General features: G+C 38.7%; 1 protein-coding gene across 1 annotated transcript; it reads left to right on the forward strand.

Moving 5' to 3' along the window:
* Nucleotides 1-12850: 12850 nt before the first annotated feature.
* LOC110902994 (AAA-ATPase At3g28510) lies at nucleotides 12851-14456 on the forward strand. The gene is made up of 2 exons (XM_022149248.1): nucleotides 12851-13194; nucleotides 13614-14456. The coding sequence occupies exons 1-2, from the start codon at nucleotides 13120-13122 to the stop codon at nucleotides 14415-14417; spliced, it is 879 nt and encodes a 292-aa protein (XP_022004940.1). The 5' UTR covers nucleotides 12851-13119; the 3' UTR covers nucleotides 14418-14456.
* Nucleotides 14457-26953: the final 12497 nt, after the last annotated feature.

The following is a 26953-nucleotide window of genomic DNA, read 5'->3' on the forward strand; positions in this document are numbered from 1 at the left end:
AAAGTGTTTAAAAAGTTGAGGAATTGTAGGCATCAATGCGCTAAAAGATATAGGATAAATATAAAAAAAGTCACAAAAGAAAAAATAGAGAAATAGAGATGGATTCCGTACATCCTTAAGGGAGGAGGGGTGGTGCAATTGTTTGTGCGTGATAAACTTTTCCACGCGTAGAAAATGAAAACTGACCACCGTCACCCTACAAAATCAACGAGTGATACATGGATTCCGTGATATATTTCACGCGTGATGGGCATTCCGTGATAATTGGATGTGAGGGGGTGTGAGGGTTTATTTTTGGGTGTTGTGAGTAATGATCATTTCCACTAAAAACGGTTGTGAATGATGAAATAATGGTTGATGACATGACGGAACTTGATTGGATGTTGTGAGTGATAAATGATCACCACCCCCTCCCCCTAAGCATATACAATTTTCATTGTTTTTTACTAGTTATTTGAAAGTTTGGTTACGCAAACCGCCTCAACTAAATTCTAGGTCGCTTCAATAGCTTTTGCACCACGGTATATTAATTAACATAAAACATGTATGTATAATTAACAAAAATATCCTAACATATATTTATGTTCTAAGATATTGATCTTCTTCCCTAAAATAAACTAATTTTATATCTATAAATATACGTACACTTTCAGTTCGTTCCAAACCATTCACCACCCTCACCATTGTTTTCAACCTCCGAAACCAACCTGCTTCTCGGCAACCTGCGACATCACACCAAGTTTGAAACGCACGCGATCGTTGTACCAGGTAAACTTCGTTGATACTTCATACATGCTATTCTCACATGATAACTCGATCGTTAAACTATTTTAGCCCATAACTCACTACACGTTAGGTACAAGAAATTGAGTGTTATCATGAACTTAGTTTGTTAAATAGGCGTTACAGTATTTATAGGTAACTATAATGAGATATATGGTTGTATATGTAATGAAGATGTATCATGTATGTTACATAGGCGTAACAGTATTTGATTGTTATCATGAACTATATGTTAAATAGGCGTTATATTACTGAGATATATATGTTTGTATATGTAATGGAGTTTATTATTAGTTATCTGAATTAAATCATGTTTCACTATATATATGTTTGAATTTGAATTAAGAAAACTGTCTTTTATACTAAACTATATAATTTTTTACTTGATACAACGATCAGTTTATATAACTTTGTTTTTATTTAGTGGGGTCAGGTTTTTTTCCTCTTATAATTATGTGATTATTCGTAAAAGCAGATTGAGGAATTGTTTATTATAAGCTTCTATATGAAACGCAAAAAAAAAAAAATAAATAAATAAATAAAATAAAATAAAAAATAGTGTCAAGACATTTAGGTTATGTATTCACATGTCAGTGCTGTTTGAGAACTTACATTATCATGTAAATCAAGGATAATTAAAAAAAATATTCTAACATATCTTCATTGATACAAAAAAGTTTTCTAATTAAAGCCAGCAATTAATACAATTTTCATCCATTGATAAATAATATATGTGTATGATCGATCCCTTGCAGAAAGTAACCTACCAAGAACACAACAATGATGTGGTTTATGGGTCAGTTAGGGCAGCTGATTGGGGCAGGCATGTTCATACGGGCAATGTTACCTCAATGGTTTATTGATCAGTTCTATGGGCATATTGAAAAGTATATTCACAAGCTCATTGGATACTTTTACCCTTATATCCAGATCAGTTTTCATGAATACAACACAGCTGAATCCTTTGGGCGGAGCAAAGCGTACGCTGCCATCGAACGCTACCTCAGCGCCGACTCATCAACCCGAGCCAAACGTCTCAGAGCCAACGTCGTCAAAAACTGTCAATCAGTTGTGCTAAGTATGGATGATTATGAAGAAGTCTTTGATGACTTCAATGGTGTCAAGGTCTGGTGGACTTCTGTTGTTGGTGCACTTGTGTCTGTACTTTGTCTGTATACGGTCTGTATGTAAACGATGTCCATGTCAGTCCTGTAAGTTGACAAAGTCAACCATCCTCCGGTTTGACTTAGTCAACAGTTAGAAAGATGTTTGTCTGGATCGAAGGATAGCCTCGAAGGATACAACTGATCCTTCGAGATGATCGAAAGATATGGTTCGACCATTAGATCTCGAAGGATGATCCTTCGAGGTCCATGCTGATCTTTCGAGTAACATGTGGTCGACAGATGATCCTTCGGACCATCTGTCGAATCCTTCGAGCAGACCTGCTGAGCTGGGTATATATACCCATGCATGTGTTGAGTTCTGCAGTTCTGCCATTTTACACACCCGAGAGATAGAAAGCTTAGAGAGCATTCTGCCCAGAACTCACACACACACTTAGAGAGTTTATAGAACACTTCTGTAAACATTGAGCTTGTAACCGAACCCTCATTGCATTAATACAAGTTGTGTTAATCGGTGAATCGTGTGTGTTTGTTTCTCTACTTGCTACTAACTCGGTTTGCTTGCTAGCTTGGATTCCGCACTCGCTAGTAGGTTCGTATAACAAGGTTTAGGTTCGTTATCCTCCGCGAAAAAGGGACCTACAAGTGGTATCAGAGCCTCGCTCTTTACCTTGTTTAAAACCGGGTTTGTTCAAGTGTTTGGTGTGTTTGAACACTTGGTTTAGCACCCGTTTTTGGTGGTTTTTCTTGCTTGTTTAAACTGAAAAACGGTTTCTAAACCTTCGGGAGTGTTCAAGTTTGGGTTGGGTAACATAAAAATTGGTTTTTAGAAAACTTTGTGTTTTCCGGTGGTATTCCGGTGTGTTTCCGGTGACTGAACTTGAGGATAAGGTTTTGCCTTTTTGGGTATAATTTTTGAAAGTCAAAAGGTTGGTGGAAAGTTGTGCAGAAACATCCCTTCTGCCGAAAGCAACTTCACCAACCCCATCACCTTTTTCACCAACCTTTCACATCAGATCAGATTGTGTCAGAGCTCTCGAAAGATATCTTTCGGCATCGAAAGATTATCCTTCGACATCTGTCGATCAAGGAAGGCTCGAAAGATTACTATCTTTCGACCCATCCTTCGAAGTCTGAAACATATCCTTCGAGAAAGGAATCTTTTCGAAAGATTCGTGTCCGAAAGATTAGGATCCTTCGTACTGGTGAATCTTTCGAGATCTGTTGATCGAAAGATAAGGATTTAACACGAAAGATAAGGATCTTTCAAAAGGGAATCCTTCGTGTTCTTGAGTCTTTCGAGATCATTGTTCAAGAGTCAACAGTAATCCTTCGAGTACTGTTGATCCTTCGAACAAGATTATATCCTTCGATTGTGATCTGTTTATTGTTAACAACTTTCTGTGATTTCAGATCTTTCGACCAGGATCTTTCGGTTGTGTATCTTTCGGATCATTCTTACTTAGCATTTATTTTGCTTATCTATCATGAATCCGAGTTGGTGGGGAAGTCCGGCTCCAGACAGTGGAAAATACATGAATACCAGTCAATCTCCATCATGGGCCGAATCTCCGGTATCTACATCCTCACAAACAAATGCCACTCCAGCTGGTCAATGGGCGTTTGTTTCAAATCAAACTCCGAGTATTCAAAGTCTTCTACTAAGCGAAAGTGAAACCGGAAGTTTGAACAGGCCTCCAAAGTTGATGCATCTTCATGAATATCCAGGATGGGTTGATCGTTTCCATACATACATTCTTGGTCAAAATACAGAGTTGTGGTTACGGTTCATTACGGAATTCGATCAAACTATCGAGGTTGCTGCTTCTTCGACAGCTACATTTGCCGATCTTCCTGATGATCAAACTGAGCAAGGATATTTATCATCAGTTCGTCAGTTTCAAGACAACGAAGAAGCTGTGGGATGCATTGAAGACAAGAGGAGTAGGTAATGAAGCCACACGTCAACTAAGACGAGATCTACTGAAGAAAGAATTCGATGGCTTCACATGTATGGATAAGGAGTCCTTGGGAGATATGACAAGCCGTTTCTATCATCTGCTTACTGAGCTGACCAACTTTGAAGTCACAACGACTCCAACAGAGGTGGTAAAGAAGTTTGCCGATGCATTGCCTCCTCAATGGAACAACTTCCTGGAAATCTTAAAGTACAACGGAACGTTGAGAACCACAAATATCAACGATTTCGTGCAGCTTCTGGAGAACAAGGATCAGGAAGAAACGTTGAAGGCAAAGAGAGTTGCAGTGCCACAGAATCCAGAGATGTATTATGGCACCTCCACTACTTCATCTGCAAAAGGCGGTTCACATGCTCCTCTTCAGACGGCGTTTGTCACAAGCACGGATATGTATGGCAATCCAGTGCAAGTTCCTGTAAAACCGCCTCCAACCACAGATCTGTATGGAAATCCAGTACAACCACCTCCTCCTCCTCCTGCTCAACAACCACAATATGCATGTTATGGAGGAACATCATCTGCTGCAGGTCAACAATCAAAGTCAAATACAGTACAGCTCGACACGTCAAGCTTCTCTAAAATCAGTGTAGAAGTAGCTAAGGAACACATGGAGCTGCTTAACACTGTAGTGAGCGCGTACTGTGGGTTGATAGAAGGTCAGATTGGAAACATTAATCTGACACAAGAAGATTACAGGCAGATTGATAAGGAAGAGATGGACTTGATGGATATCAAGTGGGCCTTTGCGAGTGCTGTGAGAAGAGCAAAGGATTGGATGGAAAGTACTGGCAGAACCAGCTTGGAAAGTAAGCGAGACACCAAGTATGGGTTCGATAAGCAAGCTGTAAAGTGCTTCAACTGTGGTGAACGGGGCCACTTTAAACGGGAATGTACAAAGCCAGCCCAGCACGGGAATCAAAACCCTTTCAGGAACCAAGGCAACCAGCAGAACAGAAACAGTGATCGTACATTGGTGCCTGTCAACAACCAAACCAACCGAGCACTTGCAGTTCAGGTGGATGAAGGTTGTGACTGGTCAATCCAGTTGGGTGGTGATGCTCCTGATGGAACAACATGTTTTGCTCAGATTGTGAAGGAGCTAGTTCACACCAGTGGTGGAGAATCTTCTGCCAGTGGTGATGAATCGTCTGAAGATGAAGACTCCTCTGGATACAGCAGGAGTGTTGATGAAGAATCATCCAACTCTGGTGATGATCATGTGGGTGAGACATCTAATGTTTCGGATGATATTGACATTGATGAACTCTTGGGGGAAGCTGTAGCAGAAACTCAAAGAAGATCTATTCTGGTGGATCAAGCTGCTTACTCTTCGTCTTCTCTCCATTCAGCCTTTATGGCTAATGTCGACGGTTCATCAAGTCAGGTATGTGTCGATGAACCCACTGCAGTTAATTGTGATGAATGTGCTAGGTTGCATGCTAGATGTGCTGAAATGGAGAAAAGTATGTCTGAGTTGCAAGGCAAACATGATGCTTTACAAGCTAGTTTGTTTGACTTGCAAGACAAACATACTACTGTGAATGAGAATTTGAGTGACTTGCAAAGTAAGCATGACGCTTTGCAAGAGAAATATAATGTGACATTCATCCACAATCAGAAATTGACTGTGGATCTCTCTAAATGCACAGAAGCCAACATGTTTTATGAAAACCATGAAAAAGAATTTAAGTCAGTAATTGAAACGTTAAAGAAGGATAAAACTGAACTGACTAAAATGGTTTCAAGAAAACAAACTGATATTAATTTGTATATATCTCGCCTTGAGAGTATGCAAAAAGAGATGGCTTGTGTGAAAACCGAAAGTGATGCGATCCAACTAAAGCTAGACAGTTATTTGAGTTCTAGCTATGTGTTAGATCACATCATTGACGTTCAGAAGGAAAAGAGAGATGTCACATGCATAGGCTACAAGAAGTGTCCACCACCAGTGAGACATAATTATGATGCCATGCCTGATGAAGAGGACAGGGTTTTCTTTGAACCTTCTGTGCCTCTAGATGTTAAGGAGTTTGCTGCAGGACTCGGATACCAAAAGGAAGTATCCTCAGATTCAGATGTGTCAGCAGATACATTTGTGAGTGCTGAACAGAATCAAGATCCTCCAGTTGTAATTGAGGATGCTGATTCGTCTGATGATGAATCTGACGATACTGTCCCAGCAAAGTCTGATGCGGTAGTCAAAAATGAGGACATACCTCTTGAGAATCACATTCTATGTGATCCCCCTGTTCAATCCGCTAAGACTGTTGCAACTGAGTCCTCATCTGCAGGAGAGCCGGAGAGTGTGAATTTGCTGTACACTCTAGTTGGTGATGATAAAATTTACTCAGACAAAGATTTTCCCATTAAGAACGTTAATCAATCCTTAATCTGCAAAGTCTTTGAGAATTCGACGAGTAAGTTCTTGGGAAAGGCAGGACCTAAAGTTACAGTTACACAGTGTCCTCCTATTCCAAAGGCTGAAATTCGAAAACAATTTGGCAACAAGAAATTACCAACAGTGCCAACACAGCAAAATCACACCAAACCCAAAGGTAAAGCACCGGCTCAAGCTAACAAGAAGCCGAACCAAAAGAAGAAGAAGAATGTTAACTTTGTGAAATCGACGGGAACAGACAAAATTGAAAAGTTTGAAAATCAATCTAACTTAGATTTTGTCAAGAAAGCTATTGTCGAGAAAAGAAATGAACCAAGCAGTTCAAAGCCTAGTACCTCGGGTTCACAAAGTTCAACATCATCGGCTAGACGATCACATGATTCTTCGGGGTTTGTAGAACGAAGATCATGTTTTGAGTGTGGAACCATTGGGCACATTATTAGAAACTGCCCATATCTTCATAAGCAGAAAGGAAAGGTTGATGATCCCCGTGGCAAAACTGACCGTAAGCCAACTGTTTCCACAAAACAAGATCCCCGCCTTGTAAAAGAAAGGGAAAAGAAACAGAAACGCCAACAGGTCAAAAAGATTGAAAAAGCGATTAAAACCGATGTGGTTCAAAAACAATCTGTTGTTGTAAAACCAGAAAATTCTAAAACTTCAAATCATCAAGAAGTTGAAATTTTAAAGAAAAACACTGGTGAAACCAAACAGACTTGGAAACCAAAAACGGTTACTAAATCAGGGGGACCATCACAATTCACCAACCATCAAAGACAAGAAGTTATTGTCATTGATGAAAATGGAAGACCCAAGACCACAATGGCTTGGGTCCCCATCTCCAACTAATTCATTTGAGTTCATGTGCAGGGTGCTTCAGGAGGAACTATCAGTAGTCATTGGATTGTTGATAGTGGGGCATCCAGGCACATGACGGGCGACATGAAGCTTCTCTACGACGTTAAATCTATTAGAGGAGGTTATGTTGCGTTTGCTGGAGATAAAGGTGGATATATAACGGGTGAAGGAATGATATCTAACGGGATTGTCAGCTTTGACAAGATCAATTTTGTGCAACAACTTGATCACAATCTTCTTAGTGTTTCTCAAATTTGTGACAAGAAATTTTCAGTACACTTTGATGCTAATGGATGTTATGTGCTGAAACCCGGCTTCAAAATTCCAAAAGAATGGATTCTCTTGTCGGCTCCAAGGATAAATGATTTGTACGTCCTTGACATGAGCCAGGCTATTACTACGTCTGCACAAGCAACTTGTTTCGTTTCTAAAGCCACAGAAAAAGACACTATCTCTTGGCACAGACGAATGGGTCACATTCACTTACGCAAAATGAATCATTTGGTTTCAAATGAATTGGTGAATGGTGTTCCCCTCAAAAATTTCCATCTTCAAGACATCTGTGTTTCGTGCCAGAAAGGAAAGCAAACAAAGAAGAAGCACCCTACAAAGAAGATCAACACAGTGGCAGTTCCTCTTGAACGTTTGCACATGGATTTGTTCGGTCCTGTCAAGCACAAGAGTATTCGGGGTGATCAATACTGCCTCGTGGTTACTGATGATTATTCAAGATTTTCTTGGGTTGCGTTCATGGCACACAAGAGTGAAACCTTTGGTATTATCAAAAACTTGATCATTCAGATTGAGAATTTGTATAAGTTGAAGGTTAGGCGGATACGTAGCGACAATGGTACTGAATTTAAAAATCATTCCATGACGGAGTTCTGCACTTCAAAGGGTATTCTTCATGAGTTTAGTGCAGCTTATACTCCTCAACAGAATGGTGTCGCTGAACGTAAGAACCGCACATTGATCGAGACTGCTAGGACAATGTTGGTAGAGTCGCAGCTACCCATTCCATTCTGGACTGAAGCTGTGGCCTCTGCATGTTACACATTGAACAGAGTCCTTACAGTCAAAAGGCACAACAGGACCTGCTTTGAGCTTCTTCAAAAACGGAAACCAGATTTGTCTTATCTAGAACCGTTTGGAGCTCCATGCACAATCATCGATCCTAATGGAAAGTTTGGGGCAAGAGCAATTGATGGATACTTTCTTGGGTATGCCACCCCTAACTTACGAGTCTGGAATCTAGAGACTAAAAGGATCGAGGAGTGGTCTGAGGTCAGAGTACAAAGGCACACCTTGCCAGTCAAAAATCCGGGTCAACCTTGGATGTTTGAGTACGATGACTTCTTCAATTCGATCAATGTTGAAGCCGTTGAAGAAAATGCTGCGGCTAGGATGTTTTTCGAGAGTGACAATGCAACAGTTTCACCGGTGGTTCGTCCAATCCTTGTTAATCAAGAACCATCTTCTTCGGTGAACAATAATACTCTCTATAATGAGGATTTTCATGATGCAAACGAATTGAACGAATCTTCAGAGGATGATGAATTTCTAGATGCAGATCAAGAAGCTCCTACAACAGCAATTCATGGTACTTCTGAGGGTACTCCTCCAGTAGATACACATAGAACAGCTGAGACTACTGCATCATCCTCTTCGTCAATTCCGGGTCTTGAATTGGTTGTTGATCTTAATCTCAACAATCTGGGTATAAATGTTCCAGTTCCAGATAATCCAGAAACAAGGATTCATAATACCCATCCTCAACAAAACATCATTGGAAATGTGCAAAGTGGCGTACAAACAAGAAACATGTTGCGAAACAACAATAATGCAGGCTTGTATGCAGCTATTAGAGAATCCGGGCAACAAAACGACTGGTCCTTCGAATCTTTCTAGCCTATGCGTCTTTCAAAGGATTCAAGGTTTATCAGATGGACGTGAAAAGTGCATTTTTACATGGTGTGGTTGAAGAAGAGGTGTACGTCGAACAGCCTCCAGGTTTTGAAGATCCTATCCATCCCGATCGGGTTTGGTTGCTCAACAAAGCTCTCTATGGTCTTCATCAAGCACCACGAGCTTGGTATGCAACCTTATCACACTATCTGCTGGAGAACGGTTTTCGTAGAGGTCTTATCGACTGTACTCTTTTCATCAAGGAACAAGATGGAGATCTTCTTCTGGTACAGGTATACGTTGATGACATTATTTTTGGTTCTACTAATGATGTCTTGTGTAGGGAATTCGAGCGCATTATGCAGGATAAATTCGAGATGAGTGCTATGGGGGAAATGACCTTCTTCTTGGGCCTACAAGTACAACAAACGGAGTCTGGGATATGCATCCATCAGACTAAATATGTTGGTGACATCTTGAGCCGGTTCCAGATGTCTGATGCAACGCCCATTGGTACCCCATTGCCAACTAATCACGGAATTACTCCAGATCTGAAGGGAGAAGCTGTTAGTCCCTCAAACTATCGCGCTATGATCGGATCTCTCATGTACCTCACAGCATCAAGGCCAGACATAATGTACCCGACGTGCCTGCTTGCCAGATATCAAGTTAACCCGAAGGCCTCACATCTTGCTGCTGTTAAAAGGATTTTTCGTTATTTGAAGGCGTACCCTGACACCGGTCTGTGGTACCCTAGGGATAATAACTTTGAATTGGTAGCTTTCAGTGATTCTGATTTTGGCGGATGCAAAATCGACGGCAAATCCACAACGGCTGGATGTTAGTTTTTAGGAAATCGCCTAGTTACATGGCAGTGCAAGAAGCAGACGTGTGTAGCTACATCAACATGCGAAGCTGAATACATTGCTGCCTCAAGTTGTTGCTCCCAAGTTCTTTGGATCCAACAACAAATGCGGGACTACGGTTTTGAATTCCTAACTACTCCTATTTACGTTGATAATTCTGCTGCTTTAGATATCACTAGAAATCCTGTGCAGCATTCAAAGACCAAACACATCGAAATCAAATATCACTTCATACGTGATTGCTTTGAGAAAAGGCTAATCGATGTTGTTAAGGTCCACACCGATGACCAACGTGCCGACTTATTTACCAAAGCTTTTGACAAATCAAGATTTGACTTTTTATTATTGGTAAACGGCATTAAGGTCAAGCAAGAGTAAACCAACATCGGAAAATCATCTTTGTAAATACCTTTGTGTTTTAAATTTGTCTTAGTTTATTGATTTTAGGGGGAGTAAATCCAAAAATTTGAAAATCCAAAAACATCGAAAAATTTCAAAAACACAAAAACAATAGAAAAACAAAAATGAGTTTCCTGGCGAGCAAAAGAGAAAATGATAGTACATCAGTGGTCTATCCAAACCTCTTTAAACCTTAAATGAAAAACGATAAGCAGCTCTATATAAGATGTATCGGTAGGCTCACAATCATTTTAAAGTGTGCAGGGTGATATAAATCTTAATCGACTGAAGATCAGGTGGGAACCATTCATTGGCATATGGTCTTAGTACCGAAATTTCGTTTGATAGATTGCCGAGGTTCTGAGATATTCGGTCTTTATGCTGCTTATCATCTGGGTATCATGGTTGTATCTTTTACCGAAAAATAACGGGGACGCAAGTCTAGATCTTCCATGATACTATACATACGTGTACATATTGCATACTGCATTCGACCTCAATAAGTGATAAACAATCACATGTCCAATTCAAATAAGTGATAAAAATATCACATTTATCCGGGTGCCAAGTTCGTCTCTCTGCTGTACGAAAGTACTGACCTGTTCACGGACTTGCACCTGTGCCCTCATGCATACGAAAATCAAGTTCCTCATCAATAAGTGATTATATCACATAGGGCTTATTTTCAATTCAAAATAAGTGAGTATCTCACAATTTATACGGTCAAACAGATGATAATCGGTATACTCACCGGTAAGATGAACTCTCGTGCATACCTTGATACGGGAATGTGTCGTGATGTGGATGAACACCGGTCGGTAAGTATAAATCATACATTAACGTATCCTCTAACCATGATTACATCTGATAAGTTGAGCTTAAGTGGACAACAATACCGATAATTGTTATAGGATGCTTATCTTAATGTTAACTAATTGAACAACAAGAGTGTTTTGGCATGACCGTACACTGATATGATTCTCTTACCCTCGAAACTCGCAAAAAGAATGTCTGTATATATTTATTTACTGCTTAACTTTTATTATTTCTTTTAAACAGTTTCGTCGTTTGGTGCATATCAGCACGACATTAGCGGTGATGTCGTTTGATAACACTCAAAGGATCTTAAATTGTTGTCTTTTAATTTCAAAAATACCAAAAAGATTTTAGGTTTGTTTTAATATAAACTTTATAAAAGCCAAAAAGATTTTATTTCTGCTTTATTTTCGATTGTACGATGTTGGAGCTCAAGTCTTCGTTACCTGAAACCTGACTGAAAACCGGACTGACTAAATCTTCATAAACGGTCAAAAAAAAAAAAAAAAAAAAATTGCATGTTTGAAAGTTAAAAGGCTAAAATTGGCAAATTTATTAAACTTTCAAACTGTCGGACGGTGTTTGTTTGTGACATGGTCATTCGTGTGTCATTTGTTTATACTATATTCCAAGCAGTTGTTCTCATTACGCGTTTAGATTTCTTGCATGTGCAGATTCTAAAGGCTAGGAGAACATGGTCGATGACAAGCTTTGGAATGAAGACACGACGAGAAGGCACTCAAAAGATGAAGATGATCGAGTTGCCGTTGGCCATCATCAACACCACAGGGATCTCACTTCATAAAGATAAAGTCTTTCCACGAGCATAACTCAAGGGGGAGCTTATGTTAAGGGGGAGTTTGTCAACACACTTCCTACATGATACGGGTAGTTTGTTGATACACTTTCTACTTTCAAGACGTGAAGACTTTGAAGATCCTCCGACATTGAAGACATGATAGGACATCAGAGTCTTGAAGACCTGAAGACCAAAGACCGTCGAAGTTCAAGACGAGTCTACACTTTTAGAAGAACAAGACAAAGCTTAGAGATCAAAGACAAAGCTACAGCCAAGGGGGAGTTTGTTGGTGCACTTGTGTCTGTACTTTGTCTGTATACGGTCTGTATGTAAACGATGTCCATGTCAGTCCTGTAAGTTGACAAAGTCAACCATCCTCCGGTTTGACTTAGTCAACAGTTAGAAAGATGTTTGTCTGGATCGAAGGATAGCCTCGAAGGATACAACTGATCCTTCGAGATGATCGAAAGATATGGTTCGACCATTAGATCTCGAAGGATGATCCTTCGAGGTCCATGCTGATCTTTCGAGTAACATGTGGTCGACAGATGATCCTTCGGACCATCTGTCGAATCCTTCGAGCAGACCTGCTGAGCTGGGTATATATACCCATGCATGTGTTGAGTTCTGCAGTTCTGCCATTTTACACACCCGAGAGATAGAAAGCTTAGAGAGCATTCTGCCCAGAACTCACACACACACTTAGAGAGTTTATAGAACACTTCTGTAAACATTGAGCTTGTAACCGAACCCTCATTGCATTAATACAAGTTGTGTTAATCGGTGAATCGTGTGTGTTTGTTTCTCTACTTGCTACTAACTCGGTTTGCTTGCTAGCTTGGATTCCGCACTCGCTAGTAGGTTCGTATAACAAGGTTTAGGTTCGTTATCCTCCGCGAAAAAGGGACCTACAACTTCAAGCAAAACCATCCCACTACAGCAGCCCTTCTTTTCGTATCGTGATGATAGCGAGAAGCGGTTCTATAGGCTCACTTGCCATAGAAAACACCGAGATTTCGTCACAAACGTTTACATTAAACATGTGCTCGATGAAGGTAACGATATTGCTTTAAGGACCAGACAACGAAAGCTTTATACGAACAACAAGAGTGATGACTATCGTAGTTACCATCAGAAGACTTGGAGCCATATCATATTCGAGCACCCGTCTACCTTTGATACGCTTGCGATGGATCCAAAGAAGAAGGAGGAGATTTTGAATGATTTGTTGACGTTCAGCAAGTCCAAAGACTACTACAAAAAGGTATTATCTATTATAGTTATTAATTTATTTAACATTTGTCTCTAAACTAGTGTAATTGTGCTCGCGCGTTGCAATTAGTGGGGAATTTTGATCGATTTTGGTGCACTCGCTATAGCAAGTGAAAAAAAAAAAACCCAAAAAATATAGTCATAACATGTGTTCGTTTCGTTAGTTTCTTATTTTAGTTATATAAACACTAAAGCGAATTTAGAAATAGAGACCAACATTCAATTTAAGCACCTAAAGGAGGCGATAAAAATAAGCATATCGTAATGTTTTTTTGAAGTTTTTTTTATTATATAAAAGTTCAAATTCATTAGCTTTATCCTTTTCATATGAAAATATTTGATTTCAGTTATTTAATACCAAAAATATTATTCACCAATATCGTTTCGTTTGGTGTTCTTAATTCTTTGAAGGTGGGCAAGTCGTGGAAACGAGGATATCTTCTTTACGGTCCACCAGGAACCGGGAAGTCTAGCATGATTGCGGCCATGGCTAACCTTCTGGAATACGATATCTATGATCTTGAACTGGCGTCGGTGAAAGATAACACGGATTTGAGGAAGCTGCTCATCGAGACATCAAGCAAGTCCATGATTGTGATCGAGGATATCGATTGTTCACTTGATCTCACCGGTAAGAGAAAGGAGAAACATGAAGATGATAAAGAGGATGAGAAGGATCCAACTAAGAAAATGGAGAAAATGGCGAAGAAAAAGGATAAGGAGAGCGAGGTGACTTTGTCCGGGCTGCTCAACTTCATTGATGGGCTATGGTCGGCTTGTGGCAGCGAGAGATTGATCGTGTTCACGACAAACCACATAGAAAAGCTTGATCCTGCTCTCATTAGGAGAGGACGGATGGATAAACATATTGAGATGTCATATTGTTGTTTTGAAACATTTAAGGTTCTTGCGAAGAACTATTTGGATGTTGAAACGCATGAGTTGTTCCCAACCATTGGTCGACTTTTGGGGGAGACGAATATGACTCCAGCTGATGTGGCCGAGAGTTTGATGCCGAAGTCAAATGAAGAGTGTGTTGAGGTTTGCTTGAACAAGGTGATCAAATCTCTGGAAAGTGCAAAGGAAGAAGCAAGACTTAAAAGTGTGGAGGATGACATGAACAAATGTAAGGTGGAAGCAGTTGGTGAAAAAAGTGAAGTTAATAATGATCAAAAGGTAGAAGAGAGTGATGAATCAAGCGATTCAAAGGACTAAGTCTAAATACAACGTGAGTTTTCTAGTAACAGATTCTGATATAAAAAAACTATGAACAAAAGAACTAGTTTTTACGAATTTTCATCAGTCATCACTCTTATCATATGATATGATATTTTGTTTAATGTTTATTCCTAGTATCCATTAGTATTGATACATATCGTAGTTGAGGAAATTTTGTAATACGGAATATATATTGGCCCTTTTATTTTATTTTAAGTGCAAACCTAGTAAAAAGTCCTTGGAATTTCGATACATATTTATTTGAGATACAATATTTTTCTAACGTTTTTGAAAAATTAAAATATTATAAACTTCTTTACTTAATTGTAACTAGTGTGATGACCCTCGCATTGTGGAGATCACATGTGACGCATTCGTCTGCCTCGATCGGTCATTAGACGCGCGTGGATAACAATCAATAATCTATGATCACAACACCTAACATTTAGTATTATTATTATTATTATTATGCCAATTATATAATAACTCCAAAAATAGGGATTGTGAGTTGTGATATACAGTTTAGCATGTTTGATTTATAGCACAAATTCTAACACAGTGTGTAGTGGGGCGGTATGCCCTCACGTAGCGCCAGAAAGCGCCTCAAAACACCGCCACGAAGGGCGGTATGGCCAAAAATTTTTGAATGGCACGATGTGGATAGCGGCGTTATTGAGTGGTTTTGTTTGTTTTTGACCGTTGTAAAACGGTCATTTATATAAAAAAAATTCAATTATTTTCAAACTTTCCTTTAAATAATACCCCATTTCCTATATTTTTAAATCCACACACATACTCAAACACTCTTTCTCTCTACCAGTTTTTTTAGAAATCCTTAAATATTTTATACAATGCATCCATTCAACTGTGGCTTCATTCCTCCCCGGTCAAGTGCGGACCCAAACCAAAGTGGTAATCCTACTCTCCCCGTGTCGCCGGTTCCCACTCGACCCAACCCTTTCGGCTCCGGTTTTCTCAATTACAATCAACAAAATCCCGGGTTCATGAATCTTTTGAACCAACCGCTATCATGTGACCCGTATCTCTATGGGTGGAACCCGAATCAAAACACCGATGGAATGGGGCCGTCTCAAGCGTTCGGGTCGGCTCAAGCTTTCGGCTCCCCACTACACGAACCCGATGTTGTTCCGGAAACACAACTTGAAGTAGCGGAGACGCAAAAAGGAAAAGGAAAACGGCCACATAAAAAGAAAGCGAAACCACCACCCGAGCGAAAAAAATGTGATATCGTGGGAGTCCGATGAGGAGTATGCGTTAACCCGCGCTTGGATCGATGTGTCGGAGGACCCGGTTATAGGTATATTTTTTAAATTTTTTTTATTTTTTTCTGTTTTTCCATTTTTTTGTTTTGTTTTTTTTTCTGTTTTTTGCAGTTTTTTTTATTTATTTTATGTTTTTATTTATTTTCATTTTTTTAATTAATTTTCTATTTTTATTTATTTTCAGTTTTTTTAATTTAGTTTCTGTTTTTATTTTTTTAAATTTTAGACTAACATTATATCTTTTTTTTAAGCAAACAATCAAAGTAAAACTGTTTTTGGGCCCGAATACGAGATCTTTTTTTTCAATCTCATGGGTAAAAGAGACGAATACCGCCCACCGGACTCTATATCGGGCAAGTGGACCGATATAAACAAAAAATGCACGAACTTTCAAACTGTGTACCAACGCACTTTTGCCGGATGGAAAAGTGGAAGCAAGGACGAAGACATTACGCAAGCGGCATTGGTCGAGTATACGGATGCTAATGGCCATTTCCTGTATCTAAGGTGTTGGCAAATCCTTCGCCATAGCCCCAAATGGGCCAACATCTCTACTCCGAGTGGTCGGTCGGGAAATAAATGGCCGTCAAAGAGGTCCAAAACAAACGAGTCGGGTGAACCCGAAACGCCAACCTCCGACGCTCGAAACACCGAGGTGAACGAGGATATTCCGGATGACGAGCCGGTGGAGGAGCTATCAAGACCGCCCGGAAGAAGTAGGCAGGCGAAAAAGCCCGAGTCGTCGTCGATGTCTCTGGGAACGGATATGAGTAACGCATTTTCGGAGATAAACAAGCGACTTCAAGACATACACAAACTCGGTACTAAACGTATGGAGGAGAACCGCGAAGTTACGGAGATTATGCGGGATAGACAATGGGCTCACGACTTTGAGTTCTACTCGAAACCGCACGACCACTTAACGGGAAAAGCTTTGAAAATGGCGTTGGCACAAAAGGAGCGGATCGAAAAAAAATATAACCTTTTACTGTGTAATTTTTTTATTCTAGTTTAATGTTTTTTTATTCTAGTTTAATTTAATGTTTTTTTATTGTACTCTTTTTTTTATTTAATGAAATGAATTTTAATTTTAAAAAACTTAGAAATTAATTAAAAAAACGAAAATTAAAATAATGAGTAATGACGACAAAGGGGTTTTATGACTACGGCCTTAACTTGCATAACGCCCCATAAAGCCCTGTGGTGACATCGCATGCCACATGTCACATAACGCCCCCAAAGGGGCCTTATGACTACAGATGACCTAAGGCTCATTGGAGATGTTATTGGAAGTTCGTATTCGATTTCTTAAATTGTGTCCAGGTGTGAATGATCAAATAAAGTAACTGGAGATTTATTTATTGTTGTATTTGGTGTGGATCAGTGAATTCAATATTGCGACAAATGGTTAAGATTAGGCATCTTTGGATCTTAGGGTGAGCGGGGCACTTCTCGGGGAGAGGAGCGGGGACCTCAGTCCCCGAGCGGGAACACCGCCGCCATCGGCTCGGGGAACGTAAGCGGGGAGGGGGATTGGTGAGAGGTTACCGCATGATAGAGAGGAGAGAGAGAGATGGGGTGATTGGTTGTTAATGTGGGTCCACTCTTTTTCCACCAATCATATTTTTTTCTTCTTTTTTTATAAAAAATAATTATGTGAGTGGAGTGATGCCAACGTTTGAGTGAAAAATGGGGACTTAAGAGGGGAGTTGACGTGGTGCGTGCTGATTGGCCGTGAGTAAGAGAGGGGACTCCTCTAAGAGAGGAGTGCCCCTCTCCCCCTTATCAAAATATAGAAGCTATCATGAACCGAAACGGATCACCCTGAAAATATAAAAAAAAACGATCCCAAATAAATGAGATCTGGTAATTTAAGAAACATTATTTAGAAAACGTCCCACCCTTGTTACAACAATAAGTATAGCAACCATCAACAGCCAAATATGCGTCGAAACCTGGAAAAATGGGATCATAGGCTAAACGGGGAAGCGAAGTCACGTCATGTGACAAATGTCCAAAATTTGGTCTACCTGATTTGTCCTAAAACCAATGTTTTCAGAACCGGACCGGACATTGAACCGGTGTTCTTACGGGTTCACTGGTCGGACCAGTCAGACCGGTCGGACCGGATTTTAGAACCGGATGTCTGTATATATATAATATTATATATTATATATTATATATCATATACATAATTAAAAAATGTCTCTTGCCTATGGGAATTATATATTTATAAATGTTTTTCATCTTCCCAAGAATACAGGCTTTTAAGAGCCCCATTGTACAACCTTTTAGGCTTTAGCTTCTTTCTTTTTTATTTACTTTCGTCTTCTCCAAATTCACACCCAAAACCTCCATTTTCTTTCTTTCTGAGCACAAACACAACCATAGATCTTGAAGAAACCAAGAGGAAAAAGCCAATGAATATCAAGTTCAGTTCACAAGCTCTAGGGTTTGAAGAAAATAGTGGCGATGGATGTGTGAATACAACTTGATCCGGTCCGACCTTCAACGAATTTCCGGCCGAAACGCCGGCCACCGGCCAAACCGCCGGTCTATTGCACAAACGGTCCGTAAGTGTGAACCGGCCCGGAGCAAGCAGCGATCCCCGGCCCGACCGGTCGGACCGGCCGGTCCGGTCCGGGTCTGAGAACATTGCCTAAAACATAAAAGGGGGTGCTTAAGACATGTCATGTGAACAAGAGTGTTTAAAACATGTCATGTGAAGAATTATTTTTATTTGAAGTTAAATGCTTGGTTGGTCCCTGTGGTTTGTAAAAATTTCATATTTGGTTCTAGTTGTCTACTAATTACACGCGTGGTCCCAAAAGTTGTCAAAAATGAACTCGGTTGGTCCCCTGACCTAACCTTTGTTAAATTTCTCAGTTAACTATGTGTGAAATGACTATATTACCCTTAACAATTAAAAGAAATAAAAAAATACTCTAAAAAAACCCTACCACCACCCACTTAACCCCACTGTTACACACCATAACCAGACAATCTCGAACCACCAAACTAAGCACCTCTCTCTCTCTCTCTCTCTCTCTCTCTCTCTCTCTCTCTCGTTGTTCTTAAACAAGCACCACCACCACTACAACCAAACACCCACCACCGCTTCTCACCTCCACCCTCGAACACCCACCAAGCACGACGGACACAAAGAACCAGAAACTGATTGCAAGCTGAAACGACTGCATTCCATCGGAAACACGAGCATTCAAATTGTTGATGGTTAGTGATGTTCATACAACCTGGCAGATCGATTCGAAGCCGCAGATCCGTCGGAGTCAAAATTAGGGTAAAAGTAGTTGTTTTATTCTAGGTAATAACATCTTTTAGATCTTGATCGATCCATCCGATTAAACACATCAGTAATCTGGTCTGTATGGTATTTCTCTCTTTTCTGGTCTGTATGATATTTCTCTTATTTTTGTGGATAATCTGCTGCAAATCTAATTGGGGGTTTAGATGATGAATGGGGACTGTGTGGTATTTCTCTCTTTTTTTGATCAAGGAATATGAATAAAAGTTTGATGTATTTATTGTTGGTTGTGGTTGTTGGTGGTGGCCGGCGTCGGAGATGGTGGTTGTGACTGTTGATGGCGGCCGAGGGAGATCGCAATGGTGCGTAGGTGGTTGTGATAGTGGTAGGATCATTTAATAAAAAGGAGGAAGAAGATGAAGGGTAAAATAGTCATTTCAAAAGTACTTAACTGAGAAACTTAACAGAGGTTAGGTCAGGGGACCAACCGAGTTCATTTTTGACAACTTTTGGGACCACGCGTGTAATTAGTAAACCACTAGGACCAAGTATGAAATTTTTGCAAACCACAGGGACCAACCAAGCATTTAACTCTATTATTTATTTGGTAGGAGATATGCTTCAACTCACGTTTTCACTTTGTCTGTATATAACATACAAGTCTAACTTCCAAATAATGATAAATGAGGTCATGCGGTTCGAAACCTTGTTCCATATATTAGCTTTATTTTCATGTGTTCACCAAGCATACACAGAATCACATTGCGTTCCCTAAACGTTTTTGGAGTGTCACACGTATTCAATGAAAATTTCAAGCAATGCTTGAACTTATTTCGCGTGTAGCCATTTTCTTCACTCTATCATACATTTGCTATTTAAGGGCATGCATTTCATTCAATGACTAGTATGCAACAACTATAGATATCTCCAAGAATATATTGTAGTGTTGTAATATTTGTTAAGAATTGAAAGATATGATTGTATTTAAACAAAGGATTCAAGAAGAAAATGGTTTATTACAAGATCAACCAGAATTGAACACAATCGGATGTAAAAGATAGACATAGAAGACATAATCAAAGAACAGTATTGAAGACTTAAGATGGAGACTCCTTTTTAAACAACTAAAAAAACAACGGTTGGAGAGGTGGAGAGAATAGAGTGATCTTTTTATCTTGAATTAGTGTTGATTGCCAATAAGACTCCAAGCTTTGTTATTCATATTTATCCACTCGGTTCATTCGTATGAAATCCATCATTTAAGAATGAACCGAATTTCATAATTATAACTACGTTGTTCAACACATATCAATACAAAACATTAACTAGATTCTACAAAGCGTAAACCGCGTACCTTTAAAGCTTCTCCTTTAAACGTGCGTTCGCTCTGGCTTGACTTCCCGAAGCTTCACCCAAGTTACTTATTAAGTGTAACCCATTATAGTTAGAACGTTTTTATCCATCCCTATGGCATGTAACTTGCCCAAGCTTTCAATCATGGGTTCTAATTAACAATTTTCGTTTTATATCCAAAATAGTAGTTCTTTTAGGCGTTTCATCAAACACCTTGTATGCATGAAGTTTTAGCTAACCATTTTAGTTCATTCAAGCCATGGCTAACCAAGAAATCCAACTCAATAAATCCAATTTACTAATTATAATCCATAAAAACATGAAATTTAAAAACTCATGCTATTAGAATCTCTATTTACACAAAACATGGGGTTTCTCATATAAACATCAAAATGTTGGATCAGTTCTGTTTAAATGTAATGGAAAACATGAATAACATACCTGTTACAGCAGACAGGCCAGCAGAGAATCCAGTCAGAGATGCAGCCATCGAGTTCGACATGATTGTCAGGATGATCTGGTTCCTCCTTAGGGTGTAAAGTTATGATGGTGATGAAACCGAAAGTAGGGTAGATTTCGGTTATGGGGAGAGAGACGAAAATTGATGTTATGAGGGTTTGTGATTGTATAATCTGTGTAACCCTTAAACTCTCTAATAATCCCCTTATTTATACACCCAAGAGGAAACCTAATTAGTTAGTAAGGGTAATATGGTCCATCAACAATTACCAACTAATTATTAATAGGTTATTAATATATTTTGATCTAATATAATATAAATGATTATAAAGGCTACAAGATTAAATATTACATTAATAATATATTTAATCTCACATTCTCCCACTTAGCCGAGTAATCATTTATCATGAGTATTAGGTAAGTCTGGCCAGGAGTTAACACTCATTTTAGCTTTAAACCAAGAACTATAACAGAGAAATACAGCCGTTGAATCATCATTCGACTCAGGACCCCCATTAATCATACTATAGCCTCAATTTAAAACCTAATAGTTACAATCAAAATATGTATAAGCCCTTTAGCGTCTGATTTGTATTTATATTTGTCTATATGTCATTACACCGGCAGAACATATGTTAGAGACATACAAAATCAAACTGAGGAAATTTTATTAATTAAAACATAAGCTAGTACAATATGCCATTAAATAAGGTCTTTAGTAAGTCCCATATTCGTTACATGTTCTTCGAAAACTTTTGGTGGGAGACCTTTAGTCATCGGATCCGCTAGCATATCTTTAGTACTAATATACTCAATACAAAGATTATTTTCCTCAACTCGTTCACGTACGAACAAGTATTTTGTATCGAGATATAAACCAGCTCCAGTCGAACTGTTACTGTTCGAGAAACTAACGGCAGCTGAGTTATCACAGTAAAGCTTCAATGGTCTAGAAATGGAATTAACGATTTTGAGTCCAGTGATCAGATTTCTAAGCAACATTCCATGACAGGTTGCGTTGTAAACAGCAATGTATTCTGCCATCATCGTGGAAGTTGTAGTTAACTATTGTTTATGACTCTTCCATGAGATAGGTCCGCCTGCTAACATAAAGATGTAGCCCGAAGTGGATTTCTTGTCATCTTTGCATTTGGCAAAGTCAGAATCAGAATAACCTACCACTTTTAAATGATCACTTCTTCTATAAGTCAGTTTATAGTCTTTCGTCCCTTGCACATATCTGAGGACCTTCTTAGCTGCTTTCCAGTGATCTAGGCCAGGATTAGTCTGATAACGGCCTAGCATTCCAGCAATATAAGCGATATCTGGGCGAGTACAGACTTGAGCATACATCAGGCTCCCGACTACTGACGCGTAAGGTATCTGGCTCATTTGCTCCTTTTCAACCTCTGTTGTCGGACACTGGAATGAACCGAAAACATCTCCCTTAACTACTGGAGCGACGGAGGGTTTGCACTGTTGCATGTTATAACGTGTAAGGACACGATCTATGTAAGTCTTTTGAGACAATCCTAAGATCCCTTTGTGTCTATCTCGGTGAATTTCGATGCCAATGACGTAAGAAGCATCTCCGAGATCCTTCATGTCGAAGTTATGCGAGAGTAACCGCTTCGACTCATGCAACATGTCTAAACTATTACTTGCCAATAGAATATCATCTACATAAAGGACAAGTATAGTAAAGTTACTCCCACTAATCTAGAGGTAGGTGCATTGATCCACTTGATTCTTCATAAAACCTTGTGTGACACCTGTGTCACTTCAGCCATCAAACAAACACCAAACCAATGAAATATTGTATTTCATACTTGGGATTTGTATAAACATGTGTATCATTTGCACATATCAACTCTTGTTCGATTTCGGGCTTTAGATCGCTTTCTAGAGGGTTATACGCGCACTGATGCGTAAATATAACTAGTTTAATGCAACAAACACTCCGGAATAGTGACATAGGCTTAACATACCTTAAATAACCATTACATAACTTAGAAATAAGTTTTGGAAGGTTTGGTATGCCGAAATCAAGTTTATTCGCTTACAAGGACTAAATTCGACAAACTGCGAAAGAATGTCGATTCGTACTGTAACGAACATTCTGGAACTTGATCATAAGTTAAACATACCCTAAATATCCTTTACATAGCTTAGAAATACGCTTTGAGGGGTTCGGTATGCTAAAATAAACTTATTTGATCAATAGAGACTAAAAGCGTCAAAAGTGCATAAGTTTGCATTTTCACGCATATCTTTCATCCTGAATATATCCGGACATCCAAAATTTATGTAATCATTAAAATATTTTATTTTAGTGATTGGCATAATAAAATTCCATTCGTCGCGTAATTTGGATCGTTTTTGCGTTCATTACGATTTCCGTCGTAATTAACCGAACAACGCAACCGTACGACCAAACAAACCGACATCCGAGATGTTTTTGAGCATATTTTAAGTTCCCTATACTTTAACTTTATTTTAGAGCCTTGAAATGGGGTTAACGGGGCTTAAAAGTGCAAAAAAAATCAAGTTTTACAAGTGTAGGGACCATTTTTGAAATTTCTGGCAGATACATTGAACCTGGTCCATTTTTGAGATATGATGGTTTGAACCCATGGTTTTAAAATACCATGGGCTGGTATTTAATGGTTTATAAAATACTATGGGCCATTCTAGGGGTGCCCATGGTATTACAAAACCATGGGCACATGTGTACGGTTGAGATTAAATCACGTTTTTCGACGAACGATCTTAACGGTTCAAGGAAATCTATAAATACCCAACCCAAATTCATTCATTTCCCACATTTAATCTGATTCAAATCTTTCTAAGTGGAAGTATATACTTCCTACCTGAAAGCGAATCGGGTTAAATCTTGCGGGGACCTTCTGTAAGTATTCTTTCGCGTTTTTCATTCGTTTTAGCGTTAAAGTCAAACTGCGTTTGACTTTCTGCATTGACCAGTTTATGGTCAACGCGAAGTTTGTTTGAACTTCATAAAGTGAGCGTAATCATGATGGTTATAGTCCCTAGTGACTATACCTACTGATTTCCACGTTATCTAGGCTCAGTGACGAGTCGTAGTTTCGGCCAAAATGCGTTTCCTCGCGTATTTTGTAACCAAACTACTCTAGGGTATCAAAACCGTTTGTTTTGATACCAAACCTATTTTCTAACCTTACTAAACATGTTCTAGCATGTTTAGCTCGTCGCTTTTAGATTTGTGCTTGTTTAGGGTCGTAAAGGTAAGCGATCTAATCAATCGCTTATACTTTCGAACCCGACCCATTTGGTCGATCATTAGGATCCGACCAAACACTTTAGGTGACCATAGTTGTATATAAAATAACCTTTTAAGGTTATACCTTATGGTCACGTCGTTTAAGTAGTTGTATGATAAGTAATTCTTATGCCTTAGGAAAATTACCAAAATGCCCTTTTTACGCATAAATTCATTTTAAGCATATGTAACCTAAGTTTTGAAATCTAAACTGATTAGACAATAATATTAGACATGTTAAGGCATACATTACTTGTCATAGGACTAGTTAGGCGTTTCGAACGCGTTTTACGCGAACGACGCGTTAAAGTAGCGTAAGCTACCTAAACGGGTCGTAAGCACTTAGGTTAGGTTTCATTTTAGTATGTGGGCTTTGATTAACCATATCATATGAGTTCCAATACTCATTTGGTTTACGAAACCTCATACTATCCAATCCCCCGATTTAGGTCTGGTTATTTATGTAGTTATCTATATAGGGTGCCGTTTGATTCCGTGATCCCTCTAGCTTTGCTTGGTTGTTGTTCAAGACTTCTAAGCACCCTCAAGTGAGTACATAGTCCCCTCTTTTACTGTTTTTCAAACATTTTGGGGTGAGACACATGTGCCTACTTGTTACTTTCATGCTTTCCATGTTTTCATATCATATACTTGCTATGTTCATTAGTACACTATTAGTACATGATTTCATTATGTTTTTGCTATGTATATCCATTGTGTGCATACCTAGTACATCGTTTTACATGACATTTTATGCTACGTATGTTCATTTAGCGCATACATAGTACATTGTTTTACATTACCTTTTTATGCTATGTATGTTCATCATACTTAGTACATTTGTTTTTCATCACATGTTTATATTTTGGGTATGACATTTGGTTTGTTTAAGTGGGACAATATACATTCATTAACTTTGATCACGCCGCTCGTTAGTAGGTAATGGTACCATAGGAATTGACAACTCCCGTTCCTGACATCCTGGGTATGTTTGGATGGAAGGAATGACCGAATTCGATCAAAACATTTAGACAGATAGACCTTTAAATTCATTTAGGGGTTTATCACCACAGTCACAAGGCTTGAATGTATGCATTTTAACAATACCGCATAAATGTTTGTATTCAGTATAGCATGCATTTCCACAAAACATAACATTGATTTAAACTACGTTTTACTTCAATACACATGTTTATACAAATCCCATGTTTATACATTGAGACGAATTTAGCAATTAACTCTTTAGTTTATTTTAAGTGCAAACCTAGAAAAAGTCTTTGGAATTTCGATCTTTCATATTTATTTGAGATACAATATTTTTCTAACCTTTTTGAAAAAACAAAACGTTATAAACTTCTTTACTTAATTGTAACTAGTGTGATGACCCTCGCGTTGTGGAGATCACATGTGACCAGTTCGTCTGCCTCATATCGGCATGGCCGGCCCTAGGGGTGGGCAGGGAGTACCACCGGCCAGGGCCCGATATTTTGAGGGCACGTTTTTTTTATGAAAAAAAAAGCCGACATGTATATGTAAAATATTTTTTTTGATGGGGTACACTCATACAAACACAAACATAGGCCCTCTTACAAAACTATTTTTATGGTTTACATTAGTTATTAACTCATTTGGCATTAGGTTTAGACCTTTAGTGAGCATAATGTCCAATTTTGTTAAGGCCTAAGGGCACATTTTTTCGAGCTCGAACAGGGTATACGAATTCTCAGGGCCGGCCATGGATAACAATCTATGATCACAACACGTAACAGTTATTATTATTATTATTATTATTATTATTATTATTGTTATTATTATTATTATTATTATTATTATTATTATTATTATATAATAACTCCAAAAATAGGGATTAGCACAAATTCTAAGGGTCATTGGAGATGTTATTGGGAATTCGTATTCGATTTCTTAAATTGTGTCCAGGTGTGAATGAAGCTCCATTTCCTGCAAAAAGTGTCAAATTATCATGGGCAATAATAAGAATGAAAAACACTTTTTTTTTTCGAAATTTTTTTAATACTTACAATATCATAAACACAGCAAACAGTTCCATTATAAACAATAAAGTAAGCAATCAATCGATCAGTGATCAAATACGGTAACTGGAGATTTGTTTATTGTTGTATTTGGTGTAGATCGGTGAATTCAATTTTGCGACAAATGATTAACATTGGGCATCTTTGGATCTTATCAAAATATAGAAAAAACTATCATGAACCGAAACGGATCACCCTGAAAATATAGAAAACGATCCCAAATAAATGAGATCTGGTAATTTAAGAAACATTATTCAGAAAACGTCCCGCCCTTGTTAAAGCAATAAGTATAGCAACCATCAACAGTTAAATATGCGATGAAACCTAGAAAAATGGGATCATAGGCTAAACGGGGAAGTGAAGTTGCATCATGTGACAAGTGTCCAAAAATTTGGTCTACCTGATTTTTCCTAAAACATAAAAGGGGGTGCTTAAGACATGTCATGTGAACAAGAGTGTTTAAAAAGTGTCATGTGAAGAATTGTTTTTATTCATTTGGTATGAGATATGCTTCAACTCGCGTTTTCACTTTATGTGTATACAATAAGTCTAACTTCCAAATAATGATAAACGAGGTCATGCGGTTCAAAACCTTATTCCATATAATAGCTTTATTTTCATGTGTTCACCAAGCATACACAGAATCACATTGCGCTCCCTAAACGTTTTTGGAGTGTCACACCTATTTAATGAAACTTTCAAGCAATACTCGAACTTATTTCGCGTGTCGCCATTTTCTTCACTCTATCATACATTTGCTATTTAAGGGCGTGCATCTCGTTCAATGACTAGTATTCAATAACTATAGATATCTCCAAGAATAT

The sequence above is a fragment of the Helianthus annuus genome, chromosome 13 (genome assembly GCF_002127325.2).
Source record: "Helianthus annuus cultivar XRQ/B chromosome 13, HanXRQr2.0-SUNRISE, whole genome shotgun sequence".
Lineage (NCBI taxonomy): Eukaryota > Viridiplantae > Streptophyta > Magnoliopsida > Asterales > Asteraceae > Helianthus > Helianthus annuus.

What these genes read in the sequence shown, in the direction of transcription:
- LOC110902994 (XM_022149248.1), top strand. Translation starts at nt 13,120, where the DNA reads ATGGATCCAAAGAAGAAGGAGGAGATTTTGAATGATTTGTTGACGTTC. An exon ending in CCAAAGACTACTACAAAAAG is followed by an intron (nt 13,195 to 13,613) that starts GTATTATCTATT and finishes AATTCTTTGAAG; the next exon opens with GTGGGCAAGTCGTGGAAACG.